The 10,440-nt window shown below is 39.4% G+C and overlaps 1 protein-coding gene across 1 annotated transcript; it reads left to right on the forward strand.

The window, feature by feature from the left end:
- The first annotated feature begins 250 nt into the window (after positions 1–250).
- LOC127934247 (EH domain-containing protein 2) lies at positions 251–8,368 on the forward strand. The gene is made up of 7 exons (XM_052531506.1): positions 251–651; positions 1,720–2,198; positions 2,561–2,737; positions 4,410–4,507; positions 6,317–6,729; positions 6,939–7,103; positions 7,186–8,368. The coding sequence occupies exons 2-7, from the start codon at positions 1,978–1,980 to the stop codon at positions 7,741–7,743; spliced, it is 1,632 nt and encodes a 543-aa protein (XP_052387466.1). The 5' UTR covers positions 251–651; positions 1,720–1,977; the 3' UTR covers positions 7,744–8,368.
- The last annotated feature ends 2,072 nt before the right edge of the window (positions 8,369–10,440 follow it).

A 10,440-nucleotide genomic window follows, 5' to 3' on the forward strand; every position in this document is an offset into this window, starting at 1 on the left:
GCACCAGAGCACAATATAGATGATCTGCCAAGTCTCTCAAAGGTGGTCTGTCACGTCAAGAGTCACGTGAACATCTGCTCTGCAAACAGATCTCTTAGATCAAACAAAAGCCAACAAAATCATAATGGAATACATCGCCCCATGGTGCAGCATCTGCTGAAAGACAAGTACCACCACACCCTCATGTTTGCAGGCAGTACTTTATGTAAATGAAGGACTCTCCCTATAAAATGCTTGACTCCACCTTAGCATGTTGATGCGCCCCCCTCACTCCCTGTCCCCACTTTGGTTTAAACCCATTGTCATCACTCGCCTAAAACCAACCAGACGTTCAGGGCTCTCCCCTGCTTCTGTGTCAGGCAGAGTTTGAAGAAGAGGAGCAGAGAGAAACGTAGGCAGGGAAAGAGGCAGTACTTGTATACATGCTTATAGCTGATTTTGCTGGAAGAGTCAGAAGAACAGGCAGATCAGATTAAGACCTCTCATCTGAAATACATGAAATAACTGAGAAGAACCATCACTTAAAACATCTGACTTGGTAGTACTTGTTTGCCTTGGATAAAGATTCTTCTTCTAAGGCACATCTTCGTGTGTAGAAACACCTCCGCAGCTATTGAAAGTGTGGTTAACCTAAGATTCAGCATTCTCCAGGTAAGAAGACAAGTCTTGGACATTTTGGAGTGTACCTTCGCTTTGTGTTTTACACTTTAAAATCCCTTTCAGATTAAATGTATTTTCAGATTAAAGTTCAGAACGGTGGATGCATGCATCAATAAACTAAAGGGAAAAAAGGACTAAACAAGGGAGGCAATGCCTTTGGCTTTTCCTCTGATTATTGGCACACAGTGTTCTCATTTTGTAATACTTCTGGAAATTAACAGAAGCTTAAGGCTTCTCCAAAAGAATTCAACTGTCTGTGTTGCAATTGTGGTGAAGATTGCCACAAGGCATTTTGGGTCAAGGCATGTGAGTCTTACATAAAAGTCAAATCCAAACCATTATCCTTTTGCTAAGACAGCTGTGCAAAAGTTGAACTTTTATTGCAACATAGCTAGTCTCTTTTTAGTTGATGATAAAGGCTCTAAGGTTGGCAAGGTTGGCAACCTTGACATGAGAAACACGCCTCTCTGGAGTGCATTTACTTATGCACAACCTCCATTTTGATTCAGAATAAATCCTCTTGTTAAACATGATGCCTCAGTTGCAAGTGTTTAGAATCCACTTTGAGCCAAATGCTCATTGTTGGAATTACTGCAAAATCATGTCAAGATTCAAGAAAAACTACTGAATATGCTTGAATTTGACACATTGCTGGTGTATTCAGCCCTTTACACACCGTAATCCTTCACTAATTCAACTTTCCACTGTAAACTGCTGCTGGAAAACATGGCTCACCCTTTTCAATATACGGAAATAAGTAATGAATGTGTGCTTGTGGACCCAGAGTTCGGGTGGGTGTGTGTAAGTGTTTCCAAAATGAGCGCAAACTTTTTCCAGGGACGTGCATGGACAATGCTCTCTACTTTCCCTCTAGGCTGAAAATGTCTCTTTAGATTCTTTAATTGAAGGTAAATGGAAAAGCTAGGCATTTTAATGGAAGCAAGTCCTGTTAACCAAAAAAATTAATTAAATATACCGCTAAAACTCTTACAGCAAATACTGTATAAAATATAACCATCAACTATTAAACCTTACATTTACCCTTTTTATGTTTTTCAGGCAAAAAAAAAGTCACTTACTAAAACAGAAGAAACTTGGGAGTTAAACGTTATATAACATTGTATAATACTGCTTTATAACTCCAGCAAGCATCCCTTAAACACTGTAAACCCTCAAGGCAGAACATTTGGGTACATTATATAAATACTGGAAGCGAGAGAATAGTCTTCACAGTCATCCCACAGGACACGTAAACAGTGCAAAACACAGCCATAAATTAACTGCAAAGGAAGCTCTGAATACTCCCGCAAGTCGAAGATGTCACGCTGGGGACGCAAGAATGTCAAGAAAGCCCCTGAGGTGATCCGGACAGTGACCGAGGGCCTGAAGTCACTCTATCGAAAGAAACTCCTGCCCCTGGAGCAATACTACTGCTTCGATGACTTCCACTCACCGAGTCTGGAAGACGCCGACTTTGACAACAAACCCATGGTGCTAGTGGTTGGGCAGTACTCCACAGGAAAGACTACCTTCATCAAGTAAGACTAAATAAGTCAGTTTACTAGGGCTTTTATGAGGCTATAAATTGGGTTTAAAGTAATCTTTGACAGAAGCTAAAACTATGGTGTCTATGTGGTTATGGCCCTGGATAGTGGTATTAGTCCACTCATGGTTTAGCTCACTATGTGTCACTTCTGTCTATCTAACATTGGTTTGAACTCAGTATTAAATTCAAGGGTTGGTTTTAGGTTATTTACCAAATGGAAATACATTAAGCTGAACCTAAACCCAACTGTTCCTCAGCGGTTTGTTTGTTCTAGCAGATGACAGAATAAAAACTACACTGTTGTTAAAAACGATCATGTCAACACTCTAACCGTAGCTTGTTCTGTCAACACAGGTATCTGCTGGAACAGGATGTTCCAGGGAGTCGTATAGGGCCAGAGCCCACCACCGACAACTTCACTGCTATCATGCACGGAGATGTGGAGGGACTTATTCCTGGAAACGCCCTCATAGTGGATCCCAACAAACCCTTCCGCAAGCTCAACCCCTTCGGAAACACTTTCCTCAACAGGTGAACAGAGTCATACAGGCAGATGTTACACTGAGCCGCTATATGACATGAGAAATGAGGGTGGGTTGTGTGGAAGAATGTGTCGACTGATCTGTCTTACTCTGGGCATGCAGGGAAGATAACAGAGAAACAGTGTGTTAGTTTTTGCTACGGAATTTCAAGAGTCCGTGCCAAATTTCTTAGGTAAGAGTGACTTTCCTTATTTATGGAAAACTTGTGGAGGGGAGAGATCACAAGAGAGGGCAATGAGCGGTTAAAGAGTGTACCTGGTTTCAAAGTTTGTATTTAAATAATCAAATATTTATCATTTTTAAAGTTTCTGAAGAAATTATGTTTGCATTTCCTGAAGATAATGTTATTTCTGAAGATTCAGAAGATTCCACCAATTGACATGAGTGGTTGCAAGCGCATTGCTATGAGCGCATTCATGTAGCACAAATTAAAAGGAATGTACCAAAGTCTTACAGATGTAAATTTTATGTCATTTGGTGTAACAACTAAGTAAAAAGTAATAACATATTTTCATTACACTTTGAACACATTTGAGTGGATACATAAAAAAAAGTAAATATTTTATAAATATGTATCAATAAATTTTTTGGGAATCATAAAACATGACACTTCAAAATGTGCCTTGCCATGAAAAGGTAAAATTATCTTATGATATACAGTCATGAGGATTGGCTGGGGTCTCATTGATGTAATTTGCTGATTTGTTTTTTATTTTCTGCATGTTGATCAAACCACATGGGTTTATCAAATATTAAAAAGCAGTGAAGAAGTTTTGTTAAAATATTTAATATAGAAATAAAAAATTGTCTTACTAATTTTAAAAAATATATATTGTCCTAATATTTATTAATCAATATTAATTTGGTTAAATAAGTGGTAGATGGAGCAATGTCAGGTATTTAAATACCAAGCAGTAGCCAAACAGTGGGAGGAAAGTAAGCTGTAGTTCAAGTCCAGGTCATCTGAACACATCAGTCCTCTCATTAACCTTGCCAAGAAAGTTTCAACATAATTAGCTTGTAGTTGGTCTGTCAACACCAGAGGAGGTGCTGTTTTGAGTACAGGGAGTCTTAATCAGATACAGTTTTGCTATGATCTCTTTGGGTGTATTTTTGCAAACATGTTTTGAGAACTTCTTTTCTCCTACTTCCTGCCCAGGGAAGCAGTCCACTCGTTAAACTCATTTTAAGCAGGAAGAGAACATGTTTTTCTATGCCACAGATCATTAGTGGCAAGTATTGTTTGATTTTGGCAGTACTGTTCATTTTCCCTCAGGAAGCCCTGTGTGTTTCAAGCACCTCTTCCACACAATGGATTGGCCTGGGAGGAGTGACGCTAGAAGTCTGCTTCTTAGATCACACACAACAGTGGGTTAGGAGTAATGGCTCATTTTTCAGCTTTTCTCAGGGTGGGGGGTGATTTTAACTAAAGAGTTCCTGAATGTTTTATAATTGTGCTGTGCCCTTTTAAGGAATCAAATCGCAACCGGGCGACTGCAGCTTATAACAGCAGAAAAATCATAGACAAAACATGCAATGCATCAAAATACATCAACATGGAGTTTTTCCTTGACTTACCCATTCAATGAACTTACGAAAGTTTGGTTCCATCACTAAATGAAATACAAAATCAGTTTAAACTTCATCTCTGTCTCTGACAGGTTCCAGTGTGCTCAGATGCCCAACCAGGTCCTGGAGAGCATCAGCATAATTGACACCCCAGGCATTCTCTCCGGAGCCAAACAGAGAGTTAGTCGAGGTAAGCAGAATGGAAAAGTAAAGAGTGGGGTCTGAGGGTATTTTATGCCAAATTTCAATTCATTTCCCATTTGAAACTTAACTTCATTTAAGCTGGTATACAATGTCTCTTTAATTATGTGTGGGAATTAGGTACTAACTGCCATAAATAAAAGAGATAATACTAATCTGAGACATGTTTCAGAGTAAACAGCAGATGATCAGTCTATAGTCTCTCCTACAGAAAACATCATTGGGTAATCTTAGTTTATCAGTGTTTCGCCTTTCTGGTCGATGTCTGCTTTTCCTCACATGTTTTCCAAGCACAGAATTGGAAAGTGAGCCATTAAGGTGTGACAGGGAGAGGAAAGGAAAGGAATGTTAAGGCATGACATGGTGGGACGTAGGAATGTCTGCAGGATTCAACTGTTCTCATAACTGTTTTAGCATATAATGTTCACAGAAAAATGTGCACATCATAATTTAGAAGATTGTTAAAAAGCTAAAAGGAGCTCAAAATTGTATAATAGTTTCAATAGAGCTCAACAGTTGGGTTCCAGAAGTACAATCCACAGAACAGAAGTAGCTCCAATCCTAATCAAAAACACCTGAAACAGCTAATTAAGGTGTTCAGGATTGCTTAAAAATAACAGGCAGCTATGTTGGAGTAAAGCTGTAACTGAGGCTACTCTCATCACAAGAAATATCTGTGTCTACACAAAACCAACACAAAAGGAGTATACATGCAAAACCAGTATGTGGCGCTGTAATTCTGCCACAGAGATACACTAAAAATGGAGAAGAAGACTTGGACTATGCGCATAAACCTTGTGCGCGGTATACAAACGAACATGGAACAATACATTTATTAATCTGTCAATGATAGTAAATAAAAAGACAATCCTTCAGTGTTTGTTCATGTTTTGGTTTCTGTTATGTAACATAGCGGTGTCTGACTAGGGGCGAGACGTGGGCTGATGATGTCATCGTTTCAGAAAATATACGCACTCGATGTCTATACAAAAAAGTATTGGGCGTTTTCAGATTTATCCACTCTGGGGCCCGGTTTCAAAAAATCTAGGTTTCACTCTCCCAAAATGCCGGATCCGTGTGGACGAAACACAAATATGATACAAAATGTATGCATATACAGTGAAAGGCATCTCCGTGTGGATGGGGCCTGAAGTATGCAGGAAGGTAGCACTCCAGGAGTAGGGTTGGCTACTCCTGGAAATTTACCATACTGCAAACTTTAGTTCCAGACCTGCTCCAACACATCTGCCAGCAATTATCAAGTATACCTAAACACCTTGATTAGCAGGTGCAGGTATGTTTGATTGGGGTTGCAGTCAAACAAATCTGTATGACAGTAGCAGTGAGTGAGTGGCTGACGTGTAGCCAAGTATGGTATCACACACATCTAAATGCACACACACACACAGCAGTAGTGAAAAAACTCACCGCAATCCATTTTTCTGTGGTGCCCGGGAAGCAACCAGGCAAGGGCACCTCATTTGTGTTCAAGGGCACCTCATTTGTGGATAATGAAGGTGGAAAAGAACACTGGTCGTTCACTCCCCTCACCTACATTTATGCCAGTACTGAGACTCGAACCTGTGATCTTTGGGTTAGAAGTCTGACTCTCTAACTATTAGGAAACAACAGAACTCTGTTGTACAGCAATAGTGCATACTTCTCTAGAATTCACAGACCAGTGTGAGTTTAAACTGAAAAGAGTCCCGCCAACTAGAGAAGTAAATGCTAAAATGGAAACAAGCGAAGTTACCGTTCTGTTTTGTTCAGTTTGTCTACATCTGCCTTCATTTTGTAGGATATGACTTCCCAGCAGTTCTCCGCTGGTTTGCTGAACGTGTGGACAGGATCATCCTTCTCTTTGATGCCCACAAGTTAGAGATCTCAGATGAATTCTCGGAGGCTATCGGGGCCCTCAAGGGGAATGAAGACAAACTCCGTGTTGTGCTGAACAAGGCAGATATGATTGACACCCAGCAGCTCATGCGGGTGTATGGAGCTTTAATGTGGTCTCTGGGGAAAGTGTTTGGTACTCCTGAGGTTCTGAGAGTGTACATTGGGTCCTTCTGGTCTGAACCTCTTATGGTGTCCGACAACCGCAAGCTGTTTGAGTTGGAGGAGGAAGATCTGTTTGCTGATATCCAGAATCTGCCACGCAATGCAGCCCTACGCAAACTTAATGACTTGGTCAAGAGGGCACGTCTTGTGAGGGTAAGTCAGTATATCAACAATGACCACTGTGATGTCAGAAGTTAACACTTCTGCATGAATGCAATACATGTCATAATTTACTTACCTGCATGTCATTCCAAACCTGTATGACTTTCTTCTTTCACAAAAGAAGATATTTTGAATAATATTTCAGTGTTTTGTGTCTATACGATGAATGTCAATAGAGTCTACGTGTACTTCACTCACAGGTGCATGCCCATATCATCAGTTACTTGAAGCAAGAGATGCCGTCTGTCTTCAGGAAGGACAATAAGAAGAAGAACCTGATCTACCAACTCCCGGTCATCTTCTCCAAGATTCAGCTACAGCATCATATCTCTCCTGGAGATTTCCCTGATTGTACCAAGATGCAGGTTAGTGCAACCACCTGGTCCTTGTTTTGAAGTTAAAATACCTATTTTCTTGCTTGACATAGTCTTTAATGACTTTTCTTAGGAGCAACTAATGGTACATGACTTCACCAAGTTCAAAGCCCTGAAGCCCAACCTGATGGCTATGCTGGATGAGTTGTTGTCTTCCGACATTGCCAAACTCATGCCCCTTCTTAGGCAGGAAGAAATAGAGGCTGGGGTCCAACTTGGGGTCCAAGGTGGGGCCTTCTTGGGAACCCGTGCCGGACCCTTTGTGGAAGGTGACCCCTTTGGCGAGACTGCGGATGAAAATGGTGAAGTGGGTGAGGAAGATGAGGAATGGGTGGTGACAAAAGACAAACCAAAGTATGATGAGATCTTCTACAACCTATCCCCGAATGAAGGCAAACTAAGTGGCACCAAAGCCAAAGATTGGATGGTGAGCACTCGGCTGCCCAACTCTGTGCTGGGCCGCATCTGGAAGCTCTCGGATGTGGATCGCGATGGCATGCTGGATGACGAGGAGTTTGCCCTGGCCAGCCACCTGATTGAAGTGAAACTGGATGGTCACGGGCTGCCCCCTGAGTTGCCTGCCCGTCTCGTACCACCATCCAAGCGTCGGCAAAAAGGCTCTGATGCTTAGACAATGTGCCTACATGGTTTCCACTGATCCTTGTCTGCACTTCCTGCATGTTGTCCAGCTCCACAGCAGCTGCAGTGCATCTCCATTCACTGTATTTTGGTGCCATTTTGTACATTGGTCATTTTGTAACAGGCAATTAATGTCTTACTTTGTATTTTTGGTTCCAATGTCACAGTTCAAAGATTTCCAGCTGGAAACCAAAGAGCAATGTGATAAACCAAAGACTGGTCTCAGTCATTTGAATGGAATGTTGCATCTGTCACCATTCTTTTCCTGATGGTAATATCATATGACATCAAATCCAAAAATGCTACACGTATGGCTTATAATGGCTCTTAAACTAATGGATAGCAAACAAACTCTTGTAGATAAGACATTTTCGTAAATTTTCATCATTTATTGTAGAAATCTGTAGACTTGGCTTTACACACTTTCTATGTGGCTTTTAATGTAGTCAGCTAAATCAGAATGTGAAGTCAAGCACTTAAAACTCTCAAACTCCTTTGACAGTAGACCAGAGGAGGCAAGTGAAAACCTTTCTAAGACTTTGTTTTGGAACATATAAATCAGTTTACTAGCATGTTGTTGTCCTTGCTTTTAAAATAAAAATGAGACATTCTTTATATGTGATCAGTTTTTTAATATATATATAGAATGAGCTCATTGCATACTATGAATGAATGACACAATATATATATATATATATATATATATATATATATATATATATATATATATATAATTTGATGGAGATTTCTTACTGACTACTGTAAACAGTTCCACTGTCTGCTTCAGATGACCATTGTTTTCACAGTAAATATATTGAGCTGAATAAAGATCCTTTGACTTGTACCTCTTTGGTTTGAAAATAATTTTTACAAAACGAACTGCAGTGTAAAATAGGGCTGGGTTTTAGATTAAATTCTAATTCACAAGCTTGCGATTTGATTTGATTACCAATTAGAATTCAGTAAAGATTATTTTGAATATAAAGACCGATTTGCATGTAAGGACCACCGCGGGCATCCAGCAGGGTTTTCCCTGGCTTTGTCCTGCCCTTCAAATACTTCAATACAGTACAGTACATACCAAATATTATCAAGGAACGAAAGTCTGTTGGTACTACTATAATGTTGAAGGTTAAAATTGACTGATTTGTTAAAATTACACTTAATGAAGGTTTGAAAATAATAAAGTTACAGTTACATAATAATATTTCTACTTAAATTAGTTTTGTATATACTATATATATAAATGTAATGGTGGCTGTCATTAAAACTTCATGGATTAATTTAAACATAAATTAAACATTGAAGAACAGTACGAATATGTTATCTGAAGCATATATATAGCAAAATGCACCTCTCTACAGTTTATTTTTCTGACAAATATGTTTATGGTCACTGAATAAAGGTAAGGTAAATGTGACGTTGCACGGGCGATTACAAGAGACATGATAGGGATTGTAAAATTGTATTTTTTCTTTTAACTTACCTTCGGATGTTTAGTCATGATTATTTCGTGCTTAAACTGGTATTATTAGTTCACGCGCTCCGCGCACTGCCGCGACTGTTGAACTGAGACTACAGCGATCTGCGAACATTAAACAGCGCCAAAACGGCATTTATTGTTTGCATTTTGCAATCCACCTTTTTCTTGTCATAAAAGAGGGCCATTTGTAAATTCTATGGGTCTGGCTTCCGGTCTCAATTGCATCCACTCCGTCCAGCTATTTTTAGCTGAACAAAACATTTTGCTGCTTGGTATTGAAAGTTGGTGTGTTTTATAATATTATTTTAATGTATTATCTTAATTATGATCACATTGGTTTGTAGTGCAAACAGTTTTACTGCTTACTGCACGTTGTTATTCTCCTCGTTATTTACCTATAGCGGCTAATGAACCGGAAAAAGAAAAAAGAAAAAGGTGAATTCGAAACCTGAGACTGTTTCGTTTCATATTAAAAGTACAAAAGCACAAAACTTATTGCGATATATTGGATGGGAGTAGCCCTTCAGTGTTCTGCTCATTAACCGAAAACAGACTAGACTAATCAACTAATCGGTATCGTTCAGTAAAAATGAGAATCGATTAATCAGTATTTTTTACCCATCCCTACTCTTTTACACCAAACTAGCTAGCTCATAATGTGTTTTCTTTTATTTGCTTTTCATTATTATTTAATTTAATGTTTGTGTTTTTGTAATGTTTATTGCTAGAAAAAAACAAAATTCAACAAGTCAAATATATTTTTCAGCAAAATTTCATTTACAGGGTTAAATACAAAACAGACTTTTGAAAGTTTAAGCCCATTTGGTATCCTCTCTATGGAAAAAGCCTTTTACAAATCTAGAATTTTTGGGAAAGGCAGGCAAAAAGGCTGCAGTGTTGTGCACACATATGCTGTACAGTTGCTCGGTGACAGGCCAGATAAACAGTGAGTCACAGATCTCCCTGCCAAAACCCCATACCACCATTTTCCATCTTCCAGCACAACCACCCGTTCCTCTGTTGGCTTATACTTTCCAGCTCTTCATCATTCCAGAGGCTGTTATAACTTTTTTCACATCTTACTCAATGCCTGAGTTATTCCTCTTCCCTCATACAACCCCACAACCTGTGAAAGCATTTTGTGTATGTGTGCGTGTAACCCTTCAGGTTTGTGAAGAAAGAGAGGAAGGGTATCTCCCTGTTTCT

Source organism: Carassius gibelio, chromosome A18 (assembly GCF_023724105.1).
Source record: "Carassius gibelio isolate Cgi1373 ecotype wild population from Czech Republic chromosome A18, carGib1.2-hapl.c, whole genome shotgun sequence".
Taxonomy (NCBI): Eukaryota; Metazoa; Chordata; class Actinopteri; order Cypriniformes; family Cyprinidae; genus Carassius; species Carassius gibelio.